Source organism: Balaenoptera acutorostrata, chromosome X (assembly GCF_949987535.1).
Source record: "Balaenoptera acutorostrata chromosome X, mBalAcu1.1, whole genome shotgun sequence".
Lineage (NCBI taxonomy): Eukaryota > Metazoa > Chordata > Mammalia > Artiodactyla > Balaenopteridae > Balaenoptera > Balaenoptera acutorostrata.
In genome coordinates, this window is record NC_080085.1 from 20,617,403 (window position 1) to 20,645,156 (window position 27,754).

The 27,754-nt window shown below is 38.3% G+C and overlaps 1 protein-coding gene across 1 annotated transcript; it reads left to right on the forward strand.

Moving 5' to 3' along the window:
- On the forward strand, positions 1-27,546 carry CXHXorf58 (chromosome X CXorf58 homolog). Its single transcript, XM_007185140.2, has 9 exons — positions 1-84; positions 3,673-3,808; positions 4,817-4,916; positions 8,835-8,929; positions 9,343-9,454; positions 19,718-19,849; positions 24,142-24,371; positions 26,505-26,667; positions 27,221-27,546. The coding sequence occupies exons 2-9, from the start codon at positions 3,693-3,695 to the stop codon at positions 27,395-27,397; spliced, it is 1,125 nt and encodes a 374-aa protein (XP_007185202.2). The 5' UTR covers positions 1-84; positions 3,673-3,692; the 3' UTR covers positions 27,398-27,546.
- The last annotated feature ends 208 nt before the right edge of the window (positions 27,547-27,754 follow it).

Sequence of the window (27,754 nt, forward strand, 5' to 3'; positions counted from 1 at the left end):
GGGCGCTCGGCAGGCCTCGGGCGGCTTCGAAAGCCTAGCAGCCGCAGCTGCCGACCTCTGGGGCCTGGATTTACCTCACAAAAGGTTTTTAGTTTTGTGGGGATTTTGTTGTTGTTGTTGTTGTTGTTGTTGTTTTACTCTGGGCTGGACATTTCTAAGATTTTAAATTTAAACTAATTTGCCACGTCCTTTAATCTCGAAAGACCTGACATTTTATTTTTCCTCTTGAAAATACTTAAGCTTCTGTCCCTCACTGGGAATCAAATGTCCCTTAATACTAGTAGAAATAAGTAATAATGACAATAATTATCTTTTTTTAAAAAATTAGTTAATTTATTTTTGGCTGTGTTGGGTCTTCGTTTCTGTGCGAGGGCTTTCTCTAGTTGCGGCGAGTGGGGTGCGAGACTCTTCATCGCGGTGCGCGGGCCTCTCACTGTCACGGCCTCTCTTGCTGCGGAGCACAGGCTCCAGACGCGCAGGCTCAGTAGTTGTGGCTCACGGGCCTAGTTGCTCCGCGGCATGTGGGATCTTCCCAGACCAGGGCTCGAACCCGTGTCCCCTGCATTGGCAGGCAGACTCTCAACCACTGCGCCACCAGGGAAGCCCCGACAATAATTATCTTATTAACAAGAGTAGCAACCACCAATAGCGTTTACTATATGCCAGGCTCTGACCTAAACTCCTTATACATAGTCGTCTTCTCTTTCCAACAACCCAAGTAGGTGGGCACGATTATTACTTCCCATCTAATAGATGAAGAAACTGAGGCACAGACAAGTAATATGTGCAAGGCCACACAGAAGGAAAGTGGGAAGTCTGGATCCAAATCTAAGTTGTCAGCCTTTAAACCCTGTGATCTCACCTAAACAATTGTTACAGTGGCTCATAATGGGGTTGTGTTTCATATTTCATTCTGTATTTTATATTCTAAACCTATAGCAAGTGTAAGCCCATCCAGGCAGGCATCCAGAAGATTTGGGGGATTTTTGTGATGCAGTGTCACTGCCCTCCAGCCAAAGACCACTAGGAACCCATCTGTAGTTGAACAAGTTGGGTTTTTTTCTTGTTGCTGCTAGGAAAATGCACACCTTGGGAAACAGTGGGGCATCTCAGTAAGAGGGTGTTAGAAAGATTTATTCTAGGATTGGGCTTTGGTTGGGTGATTTGGGGGCGGGTTCAAGGAAGCAGGGCTTTGCTCTGGGTTCGGTGGTGTTAGGAAGCCAGGGTTAACACTAAAGCCCAGCTGTGAGTGCCAGGCCAGCTCCTGGATATATATATTTTTAATATAGATTTATTTATTTTTTTATTTATGGCTGCATTGGGTCTTCATTGCTGCGTGCGGGCTTTTCTCTAGTTGCGGTGAGCAGGGGCTACTCCTCGTTGCGGTGCGCAGGCTTCTCATTGCAGTGGCTTGTCTTGTTGAGGAGCACGGGCTCTAGGCACACGGGCTTCAGTAGTTGTGGCTCTCGGGTTCAGTAGTTGTGGCACGCGGGCTCAGTAGTTGTGGCTTGCGGGCTCTAGAGCGTAGGCTCAGTAGTTGTGGTGCATGGGCTTAGTTGCTCTGTGGCATGTGGGATCTTCCTGGACCAGGGCTTGAACCCGTGTCCCCTGCACTGGCAGGTGGATTCTTAACCACTGCGCCACCAGGGAAGCCCCAGCTCCTGGATATCAAGGCATGCTTTTCTCTTTCTCGAGAGATTAGTGTATTCCAAGCCATCCACATCCCCATCCCTAAGGAGAAATATTAAGGAGACTCTGAAGGCTCTGCATCAGTAATGGAATGTCATATGTATATAAAAGTGTGACTTATAAGTGGTAAATTAGGGCAGGAATTCTTAATTTGGGGGTACATGAACTTGGGGAAAAATTGCAACTTTATTTTCACTAACGTCTAACTGAACTTTAGCATTTCTTTCAATTATAGTGTAGGTAACAAACCACAGTAGTATCAGCAGCACTTGTGACTTTGTCATCCATAGAAAGCACAGTATTTTCATATCATGTTACAGTCACAGCAGATTTCTTGAAATATTGTTTCTGCTCATTACCACTTCACAAGTACAGTGATTATTAGCACTCTCGTATTATTTAATGCATAAAGAAGACACATTTCTATAATTTTGTTTTTGAAAATGTTTTGACAATGATTTCAATATAATTGGAGTCTTTTGTAATCCCATATAGTTTATGTTATGCGTCTTAAAAAACATAGTTCGTAGAAGGAGTTTGTCCATAGGGGTCCATGGCACCAAAAGAAAAGATAAAGAGGACCTGGTTTAGTACAAGATACTAAGCAGCGACTAAGAATTTGGCAGCTGCTTCCAAATTGGAGTAATGTGTGTCAAAGGATAGAAAACCAGAGATGGAATCAGATCACTTACTACACGTCCTCTCACTTTACCAGGGAGGGAACTGAGCTACTGAAAGGTTAAGGGACTTGCCCAAAGTCTCACAGCTATTCCATGGTAAAAACCAGGATGAAAAGTTTTTAGAAAGCATGTAAAAACCCTCCACTCTGATAGGCACTGGGGATTCCATAGTTAGCAAGATGCCTCCTGCCTTCAACAAGCTTGTTGGGGTGACGGTCAAGAAACCAAATTATGATGCAATATGAGAAGTACTGTAAAAGAAAAACATATACAGTATTATGGGACCTTGGAGACAGTAGTCAGTAGTTCTGGAAAAAAGACAGTGGAAAACTTCAGAGAAGAGGCATCAATTAGCTGGGGTCTTGAAAGATGAATTGATATTTGCTGGTGGTAGGGAAGTCATTCCAGGTAGAGGAAATGGCATGATCAGCAGCACAGAGTCGTAAAACATTGATTTTGGCAAGAAGTTCTTGTTCTCACAGAGTATAGAGAGGAATGCTAGTGGAAAGTTGATATTTTGAGATTTGAGAAAGAATGGAACTAGATTGTGAAAAGAGTTGAACGCAATTCTAAGGAGTCTGGACTTTAGCTTGGAGGAAATGAGGTGTCCCTGAAAGATTTTAAGTTGAAGAGTGATAAGGTTGGATTATTGCTCTGAAAAGTTAACTCCAGCTGCAGTGTGGAGGATGGAAGAGACTGCAGACAGGGAGACCAGTTAGAAGGCTATGGATAGATCCACTTGTCTTTCCCATATACCTCATAATATTTGTAGTACACAAAGAATGTAAGCAACATTAAGAGATCTAGGAATAAAGACGCAGACGTAGAGAATGGACTTGAGGACACGGGGAGGGGGAAGGGTAAGCTGGGAGGAAGTGAGAGAGTGGCATGGACATATATACACTACCAAATGTAAAATAGATAACTAGTGGGAAGCAGCCGCATAGCACAGGGAGATCAGCTCGGTGCTTTGTGTCCACCTAGAGGGGTGGGATAGGGATGGTGGGAGGGAGACGCAAGAGAGAGGAGATATGGGGACATATGTATATGTATAGCTGATTCACTTTGTTCTAAAGCAGAAACTAACACACCATTGTAAAGCAATTATACTCCAATAAAGATGTTAAAAAAAAAAGAAAAAAAAGTGTTACTCATGACTCAAAAAAAAAAAAAAGAGATCTATGAAACCTTCCTTTTTCAGGGGTTCTGGAATTAGCACAACAATCATAATGGCACTTGAGTCTCATCCAAACAGTGTAATAACATAGATTGTGACCTCAAATGTTTAATTTATGTATTTCAGAGTACTTCATTGTGAGGAAAATGAGTCATTCCCCAAAGACATCAGTTACTGGTGTCCCAAAATCAGATAGTCCACACTTGGGAAAAGGTCACAAAGTACATTTGTCAAATACTGTAAAGACAAAGGGAAAACAACAGTAAGTAGCCATCTTTCGCCTTGTATCATCTTCCACAACTGAACAGTTTCCGTATGGTATTTACCCAGCTAACATCAAACACTTCTTGTTTGAAGAATTTGTAAATTAGAGGTTTTTTGTGTGTTTTAAAATTACTTGTGAATTGAATAATAATTATTATAATTATAGTATTTCATAATTGACAAAGCATGTTAACACACATCTCTTTGATCCTGACACAACCCTGTGATGCAGTCTTGTTATTACATTTTATAAGTGAGGAAGTAGCAACTGGAAGAAGGTAAATGATTTGCAGAAGGTTAAACAGCTAATAAATGGCATCAGCTAGTATTCAAGGGTTTGTTTCCATACTTCAGGCCTTTTCTACTCTACATCTTGTAGTCTGCACTTTGCCAGTCAACAGTGGCATTATACAGGGGTACCTACCTCTCTTTGTAGCCCTATGAGGGGTAATGATGGGGTTGGGGGGGGGCAGTTCTTGGAGAGTGAGATCCCTATTATCTGCCAGTGCTGGGACATGATCCAAAGTAGAATAATGCTGTGACCTGACTGGGATGAGCCTGGTTCAAACAAAGATCAGAGAAGGGAGTTTCTTTTTCTAGGGCATGGTCATCTGCTCCCAGAAGAAAATTGGGCCTACTGTAACTTCAACTATTCTACATTCTATTTTCTTAGCACTTCAACTAGTTGGACAGTGTTTTTAAGAACTATAATGGAATCATTTTAGGTCATGGATGTTTTTAGAAAGCACATTTTTTTGACGATAAAGTTTTAGCCAGGATTTTTTTAATCTCAAGGGAAATATTCTCAAGCATTTCATATCCTCATTCTGACTAGATTCTGCAGATGACCAGTTCTAATTACCACATCCAAATGTTCCTCATTAGGTCAGTCTTAGGGTGGAGGATGGGGAGATGCAAGAGGAGGAAGCATAAATTCAGAGTTCCCCAAGACTTTAGGAAAATGAAAACTACTTCACAAATCTTAAGCTCTTTTTTTTCCTCTCAGAAATAATAAAGATATTTCAGCTCACACGATACAGAGAGTGTGGTTATCTCATCTCGACAAATCAATGTTTCAACTCCTTAAGCATACAATTTGTGCAGCGGTATGTATTTTGCTTTTTGTTTGCTCTGACAGATATAATTACTTATCAAGGTAAAAGGTGTGTTAAATAAAGAAAGAATATATAACCTTTTAAAATCTCTTCTATTTGAATATAATAATATTGCATGGAATTATGGGATTTCTTCTTTGGTTGACCCTAAATGAATATTTCTGGATTTACTTTTAACATGGGTAACTACTGTGTCTTTTTCTGAAACCAATATGATTTTTTTAAAAATCTATTTCTTATTTGAAGATGTGAGACAGTGATCTTCCAGCACTAAAAATCTCTGAATTAAAAGTGCCTTTGCCTTCCACCCAGCAATTTCACTTGTAGGAATCCATTCTACAATCTATGTACAGTTTCATTGCAGTATTGTTTGTAACAGCAAAGAAAGTAAACCCTATAATGTCCATCGATAGGATACTGGTTAAATAAATGTTGGTGCTTTCATACTGTTAAGGCTTGCAGCCTTGCATATGATTCTGCAATAGAAAGATAGCTAAAATATCTCATTAGTGAAAAGGCAAGTGCAGAACATTATGAATAATATAGTCCTATTTGAATAAAAACAAACAAACGAACAAAAAGGTGCACATCCCCCACTCCCCAAAGAAACAACTCTGGCAACGCTGGTAGAGTATTAAGCCTTCTTTCATATAGTACTAAATATTCTCCTAATAAAATCACCTGTGATTACAGTAATCTATAATTAGTAATAGTCACATTAAGCGAATTTTAGCAGCTCTGAAAAAAATGATAAACTCTGAGAAATGTGTACACTTTTTCACCGTCTGACCCACAGGCCCATTGCTTTATTTATTTTTTAAATTTATTTATTTTTAAAAATTTTTTTTCCCTCTTGCGTCTCCCTCCCTCCCACCCTCCCTATCCTACCCTTCTAGCTGGTTGCAAACCACCGAGCTGATCTCCCTGTGCTATGCGACTGCTTCCCACTAGCTAGCTATTTTACATTTGGTAGTGTATATATGTCCATATATACACTACCACTCTCTCACTTTGTCCCAGCTTACCCTTCCCCCTCCATGTGTCCTCAAGTCCATTCTCTAGTAGGTCTGCGTCTTTATTCCCATCTTACCCCTAGGTTCTTCATGACCATTTTCTTTTTTTTTTTTTAGATTCCATATATATGTGTTAGCATACGGTATTTGTTTTTCTCTTTCTGACTTACTTCACTCTGTATGACAGACTCTAGGTCCATCCACCTCACTACAAATAATTCAATTTTGTTCCCTTTTATGGCTGAGTAATATTCTATTGTATATATGTGCCACATCTTCTTTATCCATTCATCTGTTGATGGACATTTAGGTTGCTTCCATGTCCTGGCTATTGTAAATAGAGCTGCAATGAACATTGTGGTACATGACTCTTTTTTTAATCAGTCATCAATTTTATACACATCAGTGTATACATGTCAATACCAATCGCCCAATTCAGCACACCACCATCCCCACCCCACTGTGGTTTTCGCCCCTTGGTGTCTATACGTTTGTTCTCTACGTCTGTGTCTCAACTGCTGCCCTGCAAACCGGTTCATCTGTACCATTTTTCTAGGTTCCACATACATGCGTTAATATACAATATTTGTTTTTCTCTTTCTGACTTACTTCACTCTGTATGACAGTCTCTAGATCCATCCACATCTCAACAAATGACTCAATTTCGTTCCTTTTCATGGCTGAGTAATATTCCATTGGATATATGTACCACACCTTCTTTATCCATTCGTCTGTCGATGGGCATTTAGGTTGCTTCCATGACCTGGCTATTGTAAATAGTGCTGCAATGAACATTGGGGTGCATGTGTCTTTTTTTTTTTTTTTAAAGGATTTTCTTATTTATTTATTTATTTATTTATTTATTTTTGGCTGTGTTGGGTCTTCGGTTCGTGCGAGGGCTTTCTCCAGTTGCGGCAAGCGGGGGCCACTCTTCATCGCGGTGCGGGGACCGCCCTTCATCGCGGTGCGTGGGCCTTTCTCTATCGCGGCCCCTCCCGTCGCGGGGCACAGGCTCCAGACGCGCAGGCTCAGCAATTGTGGCTCACGGGCCCAGCTGCTCCGTGGCATGTGGGATCTTCCCAGACCAGGGCTCGAACCCGTGTCCCCTGCATTAGCAGGCAGATTCTCAACCACTGCGCCACCAGGGAAGCCCGCATGTGTCTTTTTGAATTACGGTTTTCTCTGGGTATATGCTCAGTAGTGGGATTGCTGGATCATATGGTAATTCTACTTTTAATTTTTTAAGGAACCTCCATATTGTTCTCCATAGTGGCTGTATCAATTTACATTCCCACCAACAGTGCGAGAGTGTTCCCTTTTCTCCACACCCTCTCCAGCATTTGTTGTTTGTAGATTTTATGATGATGCCCATTCTAACTGGTGTGAGGTGATGCCTCATTGTAGTTTTGATTTGCATTTCTCTAATAATTAGTGATGTTGAGCATCTTTTCATGTGCTTCTTGGCCATCTGTATGTCTTCTTTGGAGAAATGTCTATTTAGGTCTTCTGCCCATTTTTGGATTGGGTTGTTTGTTTCTTTAATATTGAGCTGCATGAGCTGTTTATATATTTTGGAGATTAATCCTTTGTCCGTTGATTCGTTTGCAAATATTTTCTCCCATTCTGAAGGTTGTCTTTTCGTCTTGTTTATGGTTTCGTTTGCTGTGCAAAAGCTTTGAAGTTTCATTAGGTCCCATCTGTTTATTTTTGTTTTTATTTCCATTACTCTAGGAGGTGGATCAAAAAAGATCTTGCTGTGATTTATGTCAAAGAGTGTTCTTCCTATGTTTTCCTCTAAGAGTTTTATAGTGTCCGGACATGACTCTTTTTGAATTATGGTTTTCTCAGGGTATATGCCCAGTAGTGGGATTGCTGGGTCGTATGGCAGTTCTATTTTTAGTTTTTTAAGGAACCTCCATACTGTTCTCCATAGTGGCTGTATCAGTTTACCCCACCAACAGTGCAAGAGGGTTCCCTTTTCTCCACACCCTCTCCAGCATTTATTGTTTGCAGATTTTTTGATGATGGCCATTCTGCCCAGTGTGAGATGATACCTCATTGTAGTTTTGATTTGCATTTCTCTAATGATTAATGATGTTGCGCATTCTTTCATGTGTTTGTTGGCAATCTGTATGTCTTCTTTGGAGAAATGTCTATTTAGGTCTTCTGCCCATTTTTGGATTGGGTTGTTTGTTTTTTTGATATTGAGCTGCATGAGCTGCTTGTAAATTTGGAGATTAATCCTTTGTCAGTTACTTCATTTGCAAATATTTTCTCCCATTCTGAGGGTTGTCTTTTCGTCTTGTTTATGGTTTCCTTTGCTGTGCAAAAGCTTTGAAGTTTTGTTAGGTCCCATTTGTTTATTTTTGTTTTTATTTCCATCTCTCTAGGATCTGGGTCAAAAAGGATCTTGCCATGATTTATGTCATAGAGTGTTCTGCCTATGTTTTCCTCTAAGAGTTTTATAGTGTCTGGCCTTACATTTAGGTCTTTAATCCATTTTGAGTTTATTTTTGTGTATGGTGTTAGGCAGTGTTCTAATTTCATTCTTTTACATGTAGCTGTCCAGTTTTCCCAGCACCACTTATTGAAGAGGCTGTCTTTTCTCCATTGTATATTCTTGCCTCCTTTATCAAAGATAAGGTGACCACATGTGCGTGGGTTTATCTCTGGGCTTTTTATCCTGTTCCATTGATCTATATTTCTGTTTTTGTGCCAGTACCATACTTTCTTGATTACTGTAGCTTTGTAGTATAGCCTGAAGTCAGGGAGCCTGATTCCTCCAGCTCCGTTTTTCTGGTGTACTGTCACTTTGCCATGCCCCCTCTGTTATTTTCAATAGATTGTGCCTGGGCAGGGTACCGCATTCCATTTATAGCACCATCATCTATTTCAGGAACATCATGTGACACATGAAATTTTGAAGAAAGTGAGCCCTTTAGAGGCTGAGCTTGTTAAAGATCCTTGCATGAAGTGTAAAGTTAGATTCAGGTAATGTTTTTATGCTGATTTATTTCAAGCAGTACTTCGTTAATGTGAAGGAATCTTAGAAATTTATTTTCTTAAGTCCTCATATGTAATTACAAAGTAAATGTGTTGTTCTTATTTACATTTATTATGTGAAGAAACTGAGGCATGACTCTTGGGCCAAAAGTTGCCTTGAGAGTAGCTCTCATCTCTCATGATGTGTTCAGTCTGACACACATATGAGAATAACTGTGAGCACACATGCCAAAGTGTGGCTCTTTCATACTCTGTGATCCGTTTCATTATCAGTTCTTTTTATGCTCTGGTATAGCCTTTACCCTGCATGCAAAAAACTATGTGAATGATCTTAAGTACAAGGAGGAGAAGTAACAGCCCCAAACCTGATGCCAAATGACTAATTTTGGTCTTTATTTCAGATTTAGTGGCGAAACATTTCCACCTTTCATCGTGTTTAAAATTTTTCTTCATACTGAAGGCCTTGGTTACAAGTATTTCAGTGGAAAAAGTTTATTAAAGCCATCAAGTGAGGTGATGTTTCATGATGTAGAGTTTGTGTTAATTTAGCTTCTTAACATCTATGCGGTATCTGAATTGCATTCAAAGTGTACAGACTACGTTATTTCACCATTAAACAGCCCAGCAGGAAGGTAGTATTTTTTTAAGCATCATGTTTCAAAGTGTCTCTGTTTATTAGCTAAAAAAATATTTGGAATGAATTTCTTATATAAGGCCCTAAAAAATACCCATCAGTTTTCTTTGTATGAAAATTTTGGTTTGTTAATAATGAATTACAGTGGCCTATTGGTCAGGGCTTTTTAATTATGCAGAACATTTGATGCAACTTTGTTTTAATGGTATTTTATCATTGTTTCTTTGATTCTGGTAGCATGTTTAGAAAAAGTGTGCTAGAGTATTGAAAAGGAACTTTTAAAATGTTTATCCTTTTTTACATGAGTTCTCATACTTTTAACTTTCATGAATATTCATCATAATTGTGTCTACAGCATAGGACTCACCTGAGGATCTTATTAAAATGCAGTTTTTGATTCAGTAAATCTGGGACGGGTCCTGAGATTCTGCATTTCTACCCAGCTTCCAGCAGCTGCCACTGCTGCTGATGCATGTACCACATTTTTAATAGTGAGGATCTACAGCATAGGTTTTATTCCTTTGACCCTTATATATGACTATAGTTGAGAAAAATGTGTACATTCTCATATTTAGCCTTTTATAAACCACATATCAAAGATTGTTTTCTTGTAGCCTTCTGGAAATATCTTACATGAAAAGTATGACCCACCTGAAATCATCAGTAATGGCATGTATTCAGGATAGAAGACCACACAACCTGGCAGTTTCTGACCAGATCCAGCATGTGCAGCATTTATTCTCTGAAGAATATTAGAAAAGGAAAAGAGACTGCTTTTCTATGTCTTCTCAGGCAATATCAGAGAAAATTTAGCTTGGTTTCAGAAATGTATCAAAAGGACTAGTGGTTTCATGTGGAATATGGTGTTTCAGAAACATTAATATTTGTTCATTTATATAGAATGACTTCAAATGGGAAAGTAGATGTTTATTCTCCATTCCAGAGATAAATTCATGCCACATTTATCTACAGAGTAAGCTTATAGTTGTCCCTATAAAATGTCATCAACTTTTGCTTTTCTGAGGTTATATAATGGGGCTTTTTTAGGAACTGAAATTTTCCCAAGACAGCTAATGGCAGACCCTGCTATGCCCAGGCTGCAGCAAATGAGAACCTTAGAGGCCATGACTGAAAAGCACTGTGTATATATCCAATGCATTAAAATGCTGTATAATAACTTAAATTTTATTTTAATTACAAAGTAACTGTTAAAAAAGGGAAATAGCACAGAGATTTTTTTTTAAAGGAAAATATGCCTTTATGCCTTTCTTCTTTGTGCTGCAACTTTCATTCACCTTGGGTGATCACTGTTAATAGTTTGTTGTGTATCCTTCATTTTTTTCCATAAAAATACACATATTATTGCACATATTTTTCCATAAAAGTATTTTTTAATTTAAATATATTTTTAAATTTTTCATTCTTATTTTTAAAATGTGATTATACTATTCAGCTTGAGTTTTTCACTAAACATTATAAGGGGTTTTAAATGATCAGAACATACCCAACTTGGAGAGAACAGTTTAGGATTCCTTTTTCCTTTAGTTCAGGTTCAAAACAAACTCTGGCAATACTTGGATTCATAGTTAATAGAAAGCCTGTAGAAATGGAAATTTTCTCACTTTAAGTTCACTCAACTTTTTTGCTCTTTGAATGTAGACACTGTGTCTTTAGCAAACTGATACAACTTTACTAAGTTTATTTATTTCTCCATGTGAAAGAAATAAGTCAGTTGTAGTCCATTCAGATGTTTAATCTAAGTTCATTTATGAAGGAGGGGAGTTTCACCAATTCTTTTTTGTTCCATCTTTTCCCTCGTTCTTATAGCCAATTCTAGTTTCATTTCCTTATCATTTTCCAACAGAATTTCTCATGTACTTACAAACACACACACACACACACACAGAAGAAAAACAAGTGAAAGGATGTAGAATAGCCTGAACAACTTTGGAGAAGAAGAACGAAATTAGGCTATTTACACTACCTGATTCCAAGACTTAAAACGCTATAGTAGAGGGCAGACAGCAGAAGCAAGAAGAACTACAATCCTGCAGCCTGTGGAACAAAAACCACATTCACAGAAAGATAGACAAGATGAAAAGGCAGAGGGCTATGTACCAGATAAAGGAACAAGAAAAAACCCCAGAAAAACAACTAAATGAAATGGAGATAGGCAATCTTCCGGAAAAAGAATTCAGAATAGTGATAGTGAAGATGATCCAGGACCTACGAAAAAGAGTGGAGGCAAAGATCGAGAAGATGCAAGAAATGTTTAACAAAGATCTAGAAGAATTAAAGAACAAACAACCAGAGATGAACAATACAATAACTGAAATGAAAACTACACTACAAGGAATCAATAGCAGAATAACTGAGGCAGAAGAACGGATAAGTGACCTGGAAGACAGAATGGTGGAATTCACTGCTGTGGAACAGACTAAAGAAAAAAGAATGAAAAGAAATGAAGACAGCCTAAGAGACATCAGGGACAACATTGAACACAACAACATTCACATTATAGGGATCCCAGAAGGAGAAGAGAGAAAGAAAGGACCCGAGAAAATATTTGAAGAGATTATAGTTGAAAACTTCCATAACATGGGAAAAGAAATACCCACCCAAGTCCAGGAAGCTCAGAGAGTCCCATACAGGATAAACCCAAGGAGAAACACGCCGAGACATGTAGTAATCAAATTGGCAAAAATTAGAGACAAAGAAAAATTATTGAAAGCAGCAAGGGAAAAACGACAAATAACATACAAGGGAACTCCCATAAGGTTAACAGCTGATTTCTCAGCAGAAACTCTACAAGCCAGAAGGGAGTGGCATGATATATTTCAAGTGATGAAAGGGAAGAACCTACAACCAAGATTACTCTACCCGGCAAGGATCTCATTCAGATTCGATGGAGAAATCAAAAGCTTTACAGACAAGCAAAAGCTAAGAGAATTCAGCACCACCAAACCAGCTCTACAACAAATGCTAAAGGAACTTCTCTAAGTGGGAAACACAAGAGAAGAAAAGGACCTACAAAAACAAACCCATAACAATTAAGAAAATGGTCATAGGAACATACATATCGATAATTACCTTAAAGGTAAATGGATTAAATACTCCAACCAAAAGACACAGGCTTGCTGAATGGGTACAGAAACAAGACCCATATATATGCTGTCTACAAAAGACCCACTTCAGACCTAGGGACACATACAGACTGAAAGTGAGGGGATGGAAAAAGATATTCCATGCAAATGGAAATCAAAAGAAAGCTGGAGTAGCAATACTCGTATCAGATAAAATAGACTTTAAAATAAAGACTGCTACAAGAGATAAGGAGGGACACTACATAATGATCAAGGGATCAATCCAAGAAGAAGATATAACAATTATAAATATATATGCACCCAACATAGGAACACCTCAATACATAAGGCAACTGCTAACAGCTATAAAAGAGGAAATCGACAGTAACACAATAACAGTAGGGGGCTTTAACACCTCACTTACACCAATGGACAGATCATCCAAACAGAAAATTAATAAGGAAACAGAAGCTTTAAATGACACAATAGACCAGATAGATTTAATTGATATTTATAGGACATTCCATCCAAAAACAGCAGATTACACTTTCTTCTCAGTGTGCACGGAACATTCCCCAGGACAGATCACATCTTGGGTCACAAATCAAGCCTCAGTAAAATTAAGAAAATTGAAATCATATCAAGCATCTTTTCTGACCAAAACGCTATGAGATTAGAAATCAATTACAGGGAAAAAACCATAGAAAACACAAACACATGGAGACTAAATAATATGTTACTAAATAACCAAGAGATCACTGAAGAAATCAAAGAGGAAATCAAAAAATACCTAGAGACAAATGACAATGAAAACACGACGATCCAAAACCTATGAGATGCAGCAAAAGCAGTTCTAAGAGGGAAGTTTATAGCTATACAAGCCTACCTCAAGAAAGAAGAAAAGTCTCAAATAAACAATCTAACCTTACACCTAAAGGAACTAGAGAAAGAAGAACAAACAAAACCCAAAGTTAGCAGAAGGAAGGAAATCATAAAGATCAGAGCAGAAATAAATGAAATAGAAACAAAGAAAACAATAGCAAAGATCAATAAAATTAAGAGCTGGTTCTTTGAGAAGATAAACAAAATTGATAAACCTTTAGCCAGACTCATCAAGAAAAAGAGGGAGAGGACTCAAATCAATAAAATCAGAAATGAAAAAGGAGAAGTTACAACAGACACCGCAGAAATACAAAGCATCCTAAGAGACTACTACAAGCAACTCTATGCCAATAAAATGGACAACCTCGAAGAAATGGACAAATTCTTAGACAGGTATAACCTTCCAAGACTGAACCAGGAAGAAATAGAAAATATGAACAGACCAATCACAAATAATGAGATTGAAACTGTGGTTAAAAATCTTCCAACAAACAAAAGTCCAGGACCAGATGGCTTCACAGGTGAATTCTATCAAACATTTAGAGAAGAGCTAACACCCATCCTTCTCAAACTCTTCCAGAAAATTGCAGAGGAAGGAACACTCCCAAACTCATTCTATGAGGCCACCATCACCCTGATACCAAAACCAGACAAAGATACTACAATAAAAGAAAATTACAGACCAATATCACTGATGAATATAGATGCAAATATCCTCAACAAAATATTAGCAAACAGAATCCAACAACACATTAAAAGGATCATACACCATGATCACGTGGGATTTATCCCAGGGATGCAAGGATTCTTCAATATATGCAAATCAATCAGTGTGGTACACCATATTAACAAACTGAAGAAGAAAAACCATATGATCATCTCAATAGATGCAGAAAAAGCTTTTGACAAAATTCAACACCCATTTATGACAAAAACTCTCCAGAAAGTGGGCATAGAGGGAACCTACCTCAACATAATAAAGGCCATATATGACAAACCCACAGCAAACATCATTCTCAATGGTGAAAAACTGAAAGCATTTCCTCTAAGATGAGGAACAAGACAAGGATGTCCACTCTCGCCCCTATTATTCAACATAGTTTTGCAAGTCCTAGCCACGGCAATCAGAGAAGAAAAAGAAATAAAAGGAATCCAAATTGGAAAAGAAGAAGTAAAACTGTCACTGTTTGCAGATGACATGATACTATACATAGAGAATCCTAAAGATGCCACCAGAAAACTACTAGAGCTAATCAATGAATTTGGTAAAGTTGCAGGATACAAAATTAATGCACAGAAATCCCTTGCATTCCTATACACTAATGATGAAAAATCTGAAAGTGAAATTAAGAAAACACTCCCATATACCAGTGCAACAAAAAGAATAAAATACCTAGGAATAAACCTACCTAGAGAGACAAAAGACCTGTATGCAGAAAACTATAAGACACTGATGAAAGAAATTAAAGATGATACCAACAGATGGAGAGATATTTACCACGTTCTTGGATTGGAAGAATCAATACTGTGAAAATTGCTATACTACCCAAAGCAATCTACAGATTCAATGCAATCCCTATCAAATTACCAATGGCATTTTTTACAGAACTAGAACAAAGAATCTTAAAATTTGTATGGAGACACAAAAGACCCCGAATAGCCAAAGCAGTCTTGAGGGAAAAAAAACGGAGCTGGAGGAATCAGACTCCCTGACTTCAGAGTATACTACAAAGCTACAGTAATCAAGACAATATTGTACTGGCACAAAAACAGAAATATAGATCAATGGAACAGGATAGAAAGCCCAGAGATAAACCCACGCACCTATGGTCAACTAATCTATGACAAAGGAGGCAAGGATATACAATGGAAAAAAAGACAGTCTCTTCAATAAGTGGTGCTGGGAAAACTGGACAGCTACATGTAAAAGAATGAAATTAGAACACTCCCTAACACCATACACAAAAATAAACTCAAAATGGATTAGATACCTAAATGTAAGACCGGGCACTATAAAACTCTTAGAGGAAAACACAGGAAGAACACTCTTTGACATAAATCACAGCAAGATCTTTTTTGATCCACCTCCTACAGTAATGGAAATAAAAACAAAAATAAACAAATGGGACCTAATGAAACTGAAAAGCTTTTGCACAGCAAAGGAAACCATAAACAAGATGAAAAGACAACCCTCAGAATGGGAGAAAATATTTGCAAACGAATCAACGGACAAAGGATTAATCTCCAAAATATATAAACAGCTCATGCAGCTCAGTCTTATAAAAATAAACAACCCAATCCAAAAATGGGCAGAAGACCTAAACAGACATTTCTCCAAAGAAGACATACAGATGGCCAAGAAGCACATGAAAAGATGCTCAACATCACTAATTATTAGAGAAATGCAAATCAAAACTACAATGAGGTATCACCTCACACCAGTTAGAATGGCCATCATCAGAAAATCTACAAACAATAAATGCTGGAGAAGGTATGGAGAAAAGGGAACCCTCTTGCCCTGTTGGTGGGAATGTACATTGATACAGCCACTATGGAAAACAGTATGGAGGCTCCTTAAAAAACTAAAAATAGAATTACCATATGACCCAACAATCCCACTACTGGGCATATACCCAGAGAAAACCGTAATTCAGAAAGACACATGCACCCCAATGTTCACTGCAGCACTATTTACAATAGTCAGGTCATGGAAGCAACCTAAGTTGCTTCGTCCCATCGACAGACGAATGGATAAAGATGTGGTACATATATACAATGGAATATTAGCCGTAAAAAGGAACAAAATTGGGTCATTTGTAGAGATGAGGATGCATCTAGAGACTGTCATACGGAGTGAGATAAGTCAGAAAGAGAAAAACAAATATTGTATATTAACGCATATATGTGGAACCTAGAGAATGGTACAGATGAACCAGTTTGCAGAGCAGAAATTGAGACACAGAAGTAGAGAAAAAACGTATGGACACCAAGGGGGGAAAGCGGCTGGGGGTGGGGGTGGTGGGGTGAATTGGGAGATTGGGATTGACATAGATACACTAATGTGTATAAAATTGATGACTAATAAGAAAAAAAATACATAAAAGTTGAGTGGAAATATAAAGAAAAAAAAACGCTATAGTAATCCCAAAGGTGTAGTGATGGCAAAAAGGCAAACATGTAGATCAATGAAATAGAACAGACAGTTCAGAAATAGACCCACACATATATGATCAGTTGCTTTTCATCAAAGGTGTGAAGGCAGTCTAAATGGTGCTAGAACAATTGGATAGCCATGTGTATAAAAAAGAGATCTCAATTCAGTTACCTACTTCGATGATCTATTTTCAGAGCTATGCTTATTTAAGGAGGGTTGTCACTATTGTAGTCCACCAACTATACTTAGAATATTCTAAAGCCTTGCTACTCAAAGTGTGGTCTGCAAAGATAAAACTAAAAAAAATCTTTCTAAAAAAATTTTTTTAAATAAATAAAAAATAAAATAAACAAAGTGTAGTCTGCAGACCTGCAGCAATGGCATCCCCTGGACCTTATTAGAAATGCAGGCTCTCAGGCCCCACCTCACACCCACTAAATTAGCCTATGCATTTTAACCAGACCCCCAGATGATCCTAGGCACAATATAGTCTGACAAGCACTGTCCTAAAGGTGCCCTCCCCCATGACCTGGACACCTCTGGGTAATTGACAATTCTTAAACATTAACATCCAGTAATTGTTATTTTAAATTGAAGATCCCTGTTCTTTTTGAGGATTGGGCATTTATGTAAAAAGGAAAAACATTATTATTAATAATAGCTGCCCTTATTGAGCACTATCAAGTATGATGTTAAACATTTAATGTGCATTATCATTTAATTCTCATAAACTCTAGAATGTAGATTCTGTTATTGTCTTCATTTTAAAAAGACTAAGTAACTTGCCTAAGGTCTCACAACTACAAAGTGAAGGAACTGACATCAAGACCCAGTGAGCCTGACTCCAGAGCCCATGCTCTTAACCACTTCTGTGTCAGGAACCCTGCTAAATACATTCTCTTATATGGCCCCCTGATAACTCTGATGAGGTACATGTCATTCCCATTTTGCCTGTGTGGAAGATGGAACTTGGAGAGGCTCGTCCGGGCCAGAACTGAGACTTCACTTCTCCATATTTCCGCTTGACAAGCCTAACTGTAGATCTTGGCCAGCAGGTAGCCGTAGGGCTGTGGGGAACTGATGCTGGCTATCAGGGGGGGAGTCAAGTTTAGAGATGCCCCCCTCTGACCCTTTGAGTTGCCCACCAAGAATGGAACCTGCCTCTTGAATCCTAGTCTGATTGGCTGCTCTCCTGGAATCGTTGCCTAGTTTTCACCCTTCCCTTTCTCCTGGGGCTGGGCTCTTTATTCCAATCCCTTCCTATCCAGAAAGACTTTCCTGAATCTGGCCATACACGGCAAATGTCTGAGAAAGAACATCTTGACCACTGGAGGGCAAACTTTTTTCAAACCCCTGTCACAAGTGGGCAACAAGCCTGCCCTGTGCTGCCAGGCGTGGGGTTTTTTTGGCTGAGAGCCTGGGATGGGCTTGACACACCTGAGCCACACAGCTGAGGCACTGTATGAATAAGGAAACTGGGGCTTGGAGAGATTGGTGGTGGTGGCTGAGTGGAGTAGAGTAGGAACTGACAAGAAATACCTTTTCTAACTTGAGCTAGTAAAATATATCTAAAGAAATTCTCAAGGCAGAAATTATATGGTTTTCAGACCTGTTCAGCGTACAACTATTTGCTTTTACCTTTAGTGTCACTGTGGGGATGGTTAATTAGAACCCACAGGAAATAAATTGCCAGTAAGCATAATGGAGATATGTGCCAATACTGCCTTTTCTTTAGATGCATAGTGTTTAAAGAAACTAATGAAACGGAAAGCCAAAATGATCTGCCTAAAGGAAGGTTCCATCACATTTTTAGTAAACTGTTTCTGTCCCTTCGATTTAGTGCATTAGGAATCAAACTACAACCATTTGAATATTTTCTTTCACTTTCCCTATGTGTCTGTGTTCTAAGCTTTGGAATTTAAATAAAGAAATAAATAGGAAATATTCTGGATAACAAAAGTGAGAATTGGAATAAGAAGTACATTAAGGCTTGCTATTATTTTGCGTGTTAAGTAAAAACAGAGATTCCGAGTTTTAGTCCTGTCTCAACCACTATTCTATGGTCTTATATCAGCATTAAAACACAGAGTTCCCATACTTTCACAGTATCACATTCTGAGATACAAAGGAAAAAAGAAACTGATCTAGAATCAAATGATGCTTGAATTTTCATCTATGCCAGTCTCCCTTCACATAAGCATAACCTTTGTGGCCAGAAGCACAGATATGTAATACAAATATGTATTAGAATAGTCAGCACATATTTACGGGGGGGTGGGAAGGAGGGTGGAGAAGCACTTAATTCTCTATTCACAGTCTATGTATAGCTCTTAGCACAAGGATAGGTATACGTGGAAGGGTATGGTGCAAATACAGCCAGACTGGATTCGAGCCTCCATGTTTTCTGTGATTCTTCTGTCTCTGCCCTCTCAGGTGCTTTCCTTGAGTAGAAAATGTTGACATTTGTGAGAGAAAAGAAAACCTTTGTTTGCTACTCTTTTGCTACTGAGAAAAGCCTAAAGGAGAGGGAGGTCTCAGCCCTCTGAAATGTACATGTTTCCGTTTGAGGGCAAGATATTAACAACCACATAAAAGAGAGCTGGCCCTAGTACCTTTCATTGCGGTTCCTAGGGCAACCTGTTTAATAACCAGATAAGCTTTCTCTGCATTCACAGCATGAATAACGTTAGAGGTTTGTTTTGTTTTTTAAAGGAAAATAATGTTTTTTCAGGGGGAAAAACTTTTTTTTTTAAAAAAACCTGTTGTCCTCTGAGGATTGTGGACTCAGCTATTCCTCTAGCTACATTTTAAAACTATTTAGATATGGTTATGGAAACAAATTTTAAGTGGTTTAAAAATCTATATAATCTTTTCTTTGTAAATACAGTCTTTTTATTGAATAGCAAGCTACTAGAAGAAAGGAACAATATTTGATGTATTTGTCTCAAAAAATATGTAAAGTGTGTGCTGATAGTTATTGCTATTATACTACTATTTTAAAAGTATTTTTTTCCTCTTTATAGGCTGTGGTTGATGCTTGCAAAATAATGGGGAAAAAGAAATTTTATCATCAAATTATGGAAGATGAACGTCTTTTCCAGAAGTTCAAAATAACTGATGAAATAGATATTGTCACCCTGAAAGATTACATGCAAGTAAGGAATTTAGATTTGGATATTGAAAACAAACAACAAAATAAGCCTTGTGACCCTATCCTCCAGGAAGAAAGAATCATGTATCAGTTTACTGTGGTGAAATACACACAATATAAAATGTACCATTTTAAAGTGTACAATTCAGTGGCATTAAGTACCTTCACAGTGTTGTGCAAACATCACTACCGGCTAGTTTAAGAACCTTTTTGTCACCCCGAAGGAAACCTCACATCCATTAAGCAGTCACTCCCCATTCCTCTGTCACTCCAGCCCCTATCAGCCACTAATCTGCTTTCTGTCTCTCTGAATTTGCCTGTTCTGGATGTTTCATATTAATGGAATCATATAATATGTGGCTTTTTGTGTCTGGGGAGTGATAGGTAAGGAATGTAGGGTGTTTTTCAGGGGTGATGGAAACGTTTTGGAATTAGTAGTGATAGATATTGTGAATTTACTAAAAAAAAAACAAAACACTGAATTTTATACTTTAAAACGGTAAATTTTATGTTATGTGAATTTTATCTCAATAAAAAAATCAAAAATAAATACATGGTGCTAAAAAGAGTACATGACGGGGATTTGACGTAGTAATGAAGGGGTCTATTATTGTTTCGATGCTTTCTGCTACAAGGAACAGAATATCCCCAACCACAAGAGGCTTAAACAATAAAGGACATTGTCCCATGTTAGGGAGCCCCTGGACAGGTCCGTCCTGGGATAGCTAGTGTCGCAGCTCAAGGACATCAGGGTTGTTTGTCAGCTTCCTTCACATAGTAACAAGATGACTATCACATTCTCAACTACATTCAAAGGCAGGAAGAAGAGGACTCAGCATCATTTTCTCTAAATCTCAAGAAGAAAAATCTTTCCCAGAAGCCCCCAACAGACTTCCTCTCAGGTCCCATTTGTCAGAACTGGATCACATGCTCCCCCTAAACCAATCACTGTAAAGGGAAATGGGATGGTTTCCCATGTGACTTAGAACAATCATGGTTCATGTGCTGGGGCCTTCCTTCCCAGAGCATATGTCTGTTCCATATGTGAAAAAAAAAATCGGGGCTCCATAAGTAAGGGAGAAGAGGGAAGTGGGTGATAGGCAGGCAATCAACAATGTGTCACAGCCTCGGTCTGCGGCTGAACGGGTGGTGCACCCCAGGCAAAGGCTCTGTGGCAGGACAAACTGCAGGGCATGAAAGCAGGTTTGTGGGCCTGAAGGGAGAGCACGGAAGGTGTGGTATGCAGTCAGGCTAGAGGGCTGGTGAGAGATCATGATGCAGGGCTTTTGACCATAGTAAGGTGTTTATTTTTTTCCTTGATTCTGTGTGCAATGAGAAGCTGGTGCAGTGTTTCGGGAAATGAGGTGACCTAATCTAATATGTGAAGAGATCCGTCTGGCTGCAGTGTATTATAGATAAGGGATTAGAAGACAGCAAGAGCCTCCTTCTAGTTTGGAGATTCCTGCAATATTTTAGGAGAGATGGTGGTATCTTGGTTTAGGGCTGTGAGGCTGGCGATGCAAGAGATAACTAGAGAATAAAAGCAGTGGGCCTTGGGGACAGAGAGGTAAGCTAAAGGAAAGTGTCCAACATGGCTTCTAGGTTTCTGGTTTGCATAACTGGTCGGACAGCAGTGCTGAATCAGGGAACTTAAACTAGATACCTGAATAGTAATAATAGCAAATGCTCGTGTAATAACAACTCCTTTTATTCTCATAACAACCCTAAGAAATAGGTACTATTATTACCCCTGCTTTATAAGTTCTAAAGAAACAAGGTATCCCAAAATTCTAGCTCAATAATAATAATAATATATGGCCTTAACTGTTCACCTAGTTGCTTGCATGTGAAACATGAAATTAACACGGTGCTTTAGAGACTCCCAATTGTGTTATCTTTCTTTTAGAGCATTAACCTAGAAGATTCAGGGACTGAACCAGGAAATAAGTAGAGCTTGGGGATGTCAGCTATCTTTGCTAAGGACATGGGTGGCATACTTCCAGATTGTCCCTATGCCAAGGATTGGTGTCATAGAAAGAAATTCCCAGATAGACATATTGGAAGAGAGAGATCTGATGATTGCTGACGTTTATTGGGCCCTTTATGGACACAGCATTGTTTTTAGCTCTTTAAATGCATATTATCTCCTTTTATCTCCAAGTTTGTAAATTATGTGACCCTTTAAGAGATGAGAAAAATGGGGCTTAATGAGATTTTTAAAAACTTACTCAAGGTCGTATAGCTAATAGGTGCAGAGCAGATGATTGACAGTTCTGAGATGTTTACCCATTTTACCATTCCACTGTCGGGAAAAAAAATATACAGGCAGTCCTCACTTTGCATGGTAGTGCAGGGCCATAAAAAGGACCGTGCAAGCTGAAACCATGCAGAGCAAACTTAATCATCAATGGGAAAAATCGTGATTGTTCCGTGCCTTTAAAAAATCTTATCAAAACATTAAAAACTCTCTTACTCTCTGTTATAAATATATAGGAAAATGGAAAAAGCAAAACATTTATTTAGTACACTATAATTTAAAACATTAGAAACATTCAGAATTTAAAATGTTTTATTTCTTTGTAAAAAGCTTATCAACTGTGAATATACTAGAAACTATTGAATTATATACTTTAAATGGGTGAATTATATGAGATGTGAATCTCAATAAATCTGTAAAAAAATCGTTTTATCAAGAGTAGTTTAAACAGTGCTTACCTTCTTGTTCTCATATAATTTACAACAAGGAGTGAGCATCTTCTCTATGCCCTGGCAAATTGTCATACTCCTTTCTAAGTTTGGATCACCCGCCAACATTTTATCCTTGTACTTTTATTGGCCACACCACGCAGCTTGCAGGATCTTAGTTCCCTCACCAGGGATCAAACCCAGGCCCCTGGGAGTAAGGGCACCGAGTCATAACCATCGGACCACCAAGGAATTCCCTATCCTTTGTACTTTGAATGTTATGAAATGTTTCAGAGCTCCTTTATTATGAAGTTTCTTTTTTGCCAACATTACTTCCTCTGAGAAAACTTTACCCTTTTCAGCAGTGCCATTTTCCCCATTTATGTTGGTAAGTTCACCTTCACCGAATTCCTCTAGCAGCCTCTCTGCAGTGTCTTGAATGATGGCAGTGTCAGCATCCCCATGGTCACCTATTTCTTCTAGAACTCTGTTTACATTTGATTTGAATTTCACTTCCAGCTTTACCACTTTTTGTTTCTTTGTTTGACCTTTCCCTCTTTTGATTATCTTTATTTGTAAAATGTCACATGGGTTTATCACTGGGAGACAAAGAGGTAACACAATTACACTCTTTGCTGTCTGTGAGTGAACTAAAAAGCAGATCTACAGTGACCAATCACTGACACACTTCGAAAGAACTGATGTGATTTGTCATCTACCACCATGCACATCTGTTATTTATGTAGTAATCTATGGACTGAAGAGCGAGCAGCAGAGTTTGTACTTTATGCATTTAACTCAGTTATACTGTGGTAACTGAAATTTGAACTGTGTTATTGAAGGACTGAGCTTATTTGACGAAATGGTGGTGATTGACTGAAATTCGTGCGTGCCTAAATGATACAAAGGGAGCACTGCCTGTACGTGTGTGAGTGCGAGAGTGCAAGAGGGAGAGAGAGAGTGTACGTGTGTTATACCCTAAATGCCAGGATTGTAGCTCCTCCTGCCCTATTCCTATCTCTTAAATGAACATTTATAAGGTTGAATTGATTATATATATTTACATTTTTAAATTCCTAATTTGATATCTTAAATTAAAAAAACAAAAGTGGGATTTCTACAAATACTCCAAATGAAAATAGTGAAATTTGCCACTTAGCCCCAGAGGTGAACTAATTATTTCTAAAAAGGTTTGTACAAATGTCCTTTCAATGCAAGCATGTCATGAACAAGCATTGCCAGGTATGTAGATCACATAGCTATTTTCAACTTTCAGGCCCATCCTGAGTTTAATTTATCTGAGTTATATTTGCCTTAAAGATTTAGTGTTTATGCATTAAATAAATATTTACTGAGCGTGGTACTATGTGCATGATACTGTGTGACAAGGATCCTGCCTTGTCACAGTAGGGGAGCTAAAACATACACAGATAGCTAGAACATCAAGTAGTCAGTAATAAGAGTCATAGAAGAGAGATACCAATACAGTTCAGAGACGGGATCAAGGAATGCTTTTGCATGAAGTAACATTTGAGTGGATCCTTGGGAAATGTGTCTAAAAACATTCGAGAGCACCACAGCCAATCATGCTTAGTTGTTTTTTCCATATAGTATTCCAGTCTTCTGGATGAGATCCCTGCATCTTCTGGTGGCAGAAATAACTATTGGCGAAGATTAAATCTCGAAAACATTCCCAGGACAATGATAATGTATGACATAGTTGATTATGCAGAGTCTGGAATAATCTCAAACCGTCTAAAAAAAGAAATGAAGTATCTAGTACAAAGACCAAAGACAGAAGAGATGCGTCAGCACCAGCTACGGATTGTTTCTCAAGTTAGGTAAAAAGTGATCCTTCACTGGGGTTACAATACTAGGGGCATTTCTGGAAATGTTCACATTCTGCCAAATAGCTCACGAAAAATAATAACAGAGCATATGGGGAAAAAGGGGTTGGGGCAGATTGCTCAAGACTTATGCAACTTTGCAAACAGAGCACTAACAAAAAGGACAATTGGTACCTGGGAAGATACCTTGTACCACCAGACAGGCCACCACAGCAAATATAAAAAATGTACAATAGAGTGAAAATGCTGGCGACTCTTTCATTAGAGCAGGTAGTGGGCACCGAGACAGTGCAGATGGAAGTGGAGCCGTGGGCCAATGTGGTGGCCTTTTAAGTGGACATGAGAGGCAGTGTGACCTGCCAAGAACCATGAACCACTCAAGGCAGGGAGTAGGGAAGAGGGCAGTAAGGGTGGATTGTGTGTGTGTGCGGGGGAGTGCCTCTCTGGGGAGAGAGCCCTAGGTGCCGGTGCTCATTCTTGTTTTCATGAATGCAGCCAAAAGGGCTCCCTTTGCCCATGCTGCACAGAGGAGAACTTTTTCCTTTTCCGCTGAAGGTTATAATTCTAGTCTTGATATTCTGGCTCCCTTTGCAGAGGATAAATTGCATATAAATTACAGTGACATTATTCCCTTCTTTACCAATAACATGTGCGCCATTTCACATTATAAAAGAACATGTTGTAGCAAAATAGACTGTGTTATGATTTGAAACAACATGGACAGACCATGACTGCACCAACTATCTTTCTTTTTTCTTTCCATTACCAAGTCTCACCTAGCCCATCTTATTTACAAATTAAGCTTTTTTCTTAAGAAAAAGAAAGAGATTATAAGACTGAAGAGGACCTGTTCGTAGTCTATTTCACACAGTCATATTTGAAATGAAAAATACTCCTTTAGTACATGAAAAGACACTGGTGACCCACTGTCAGGCAAACACACTGGTTGATTTTTTTTCAGCAGTAGAGATGAGTGGGTGCTGACCCAATAACATAATTTAGCCCATTTATTTTATGATCAAGGCTATACATTTGCCAGACAGATGGCCTAGTGTAGGGCGCAGTCTGTCATCATGAAATAGATTTTCTCTAACTCATCCGTCTAAGCACTGAATATGGAACTTAACCCTGTTACCACCAAGGTCAAATAAATGATGTAATTTTCTCTGCCACCATATATAACTGTAGGCTCCCTGCTATTTAGACTCATGCTACTGATTATCCTAGAATGAGTCACTTAAAGAACCAAATAAGTAGCCAAATTCTAAATCAACTGAAGAGGGAAAAGTACTTTCTTAAAGGCTCCTTTGAAGGCAGTTCAAAGTTTGTGATCTCCCAGAAGCAAACCCTGAGGTAAGTATTTGAGTATGAGTAGTTTATTTGGGAGGTGATCCCAGGAACCACTGATGAGAGGGGGTAGAGAAGTGAAACAGGGAAGAGCAGGAAGCCAAAACAGTGTATGTTAGCAAGCAGGTTGTCACTGTGGGTAACTGGAGCTTAATCTCTCCTGGGAATGTCCTAGCCAGTGTAGAGCACACAACTCAAGTTATCCCACAGAGGGGAAGGGAGTTGGGATATTTATACACCAACACCCATCAGTCACTGGTTAAGGGTAGCTTAGGAGGGGAGGTATTAATTCTGGGGCCCTTTCCCTGCACATGGGCTCTTGTTTTCATAAGAAAGCTCTCAGGCTAAGTGAGGCCAGCGTGCGCTATGGCCAAGGGGACTACGAGCATGGCACCAACTGTGTCTGGTCCCAACACTGATCAAAACAACTTGTCTCAGCCATTATGAAATTTAATACTTTTTGGTGTTAGTATATAGTATATCTTTTCAAAAGATTCAAATGGCTACTACACAGTATTTTCCAGGAAGACTGATTTTAAATTGATATAACATTTTATAATTTTCATTATTATTGTTGTAAACATCATCTATACACCTTCATAAGTGGCAAAGAACTATGCTATGTAACTCAAGCAGAAATGATAACTTTGGCCTAAAAACTTATGTGCAGTATTGCTCCAAGCACAGGTTTAGGATATATTTACCAGAGGATGCTTTAATAAAATTTGGAACTTGCTTATTTTGTACAATGTTTCTGTCTATACTACAAATATTTTCTAGGTGCCCTTCATCCTTATCAAGTCTTCAACCTTTATATCGGCCCTACCAACAGCAAAGTCAAATTAAACATCTGGGTCGTCGATCCCAGCAAGCTCAAATGAAAGTTGAAAAAATGAAAAAAGCTTATAAGATGGCTAAAGAAAAAATTGCTTCTGCAGGGACTGTAAGTTTAACTTGTACTGAATTCATTGTTTTGGACAATTTTCAAACTGTAAGTAATTCTACTTCCTTAAGTAGAATTTTCCTAATCTACAAGTTCAAGGATGAAACACATACATTTGGTATATACCTTGGGTAGTATAAAGCTACATTCCTCTTGGTAACGCATATTTTAAAAATTCTTAAACAATATGAGTAGCTAGTCTGATAAATACCAGCCATTTTGACTCCACATCAGCATGAGTTGGCAAAAACCCTATTGTTTCTTTATATTGGCACTGTTGATTCAGCACATCGCTAATGGTGCTTTTCTCAAAGTGGAAGTCATTTCTATTTACACTTATTAAGAGCTGTAGTGTGGAAAGTCGGCTTCAGTATACTACATTGCAGGAATATTTACAATGAACATGTATTCATGTTTTACTTTGTAATTTTTAAAAAATCTGCTATATATTTTTTTGAGATGAGACTAAGTGTGAACAGTCAAATATAAAAAACATAAAATAGTAAAAACCAAATATAAAACACTTAACGCTTTTATTTATAATTCTACCTAGGAACCGAAAATGGACACACCAGGTACAAAGCAAAAAGAGACGATGGTCTTCTCCACCCCATTCTTTGACATTGTAAAAGTTAATGAACTCATGTCAGATGACGAATTGGAAAAAGAGGAAAAGGAATTATTTGCCTGGTGTCAAGACTTGTATATTAATAATTCTCCATCACGTTAAAGCACAGCTAATTGACAGAAAACCAAGTTATTCAACAATCTGCTTGTCTATCTATAAATGATGAGTATGTGCGTTAAAGGAAAACAAAATATAAACAAGCCCTCAGTATGCTCTCTTAACCAAATGTGTGACAGATTTTAAAGCCCTTTTTGTATTACTGTAGGTACAGGTATTTTTTACTAACAGAATTTTAATCTAAATAAATTAAATTGAATCAACTAGATGCCCTCAAACTAGCTGTATATGGTTTTGTTCAAGAAATGGTATTTCGTCCCTGGAACTTTTATTCAATTGTGATTTTCCTTCATTTAAAAAAAATATCGAACAGGCCATGCTTAGCATAAATATTAGAATTCA

Coding starts and splice junctions, on each gene's coding strand:
- CXHXorf58 (XM_007185140.2), top strand. CDS start 3,693: ATGAGTCATTCCCCAAAGACATCAGTTACTGGTGTCCCAAAATCAGAT. Junction 3,809..4,816: donor AAGACAAAGGGAAAACAACA/GTAAGTAGCCAT, acceptor TTTTCCTCTCAG/AAATAATAAAGATATTTCAG. Junction 26,668..27,220: donor AAATTGCTTCTGCAGGGACT/GTAAGTTTAACT, acceptor AATTCTACCTAG/GAACCGAAAATGGACACACC.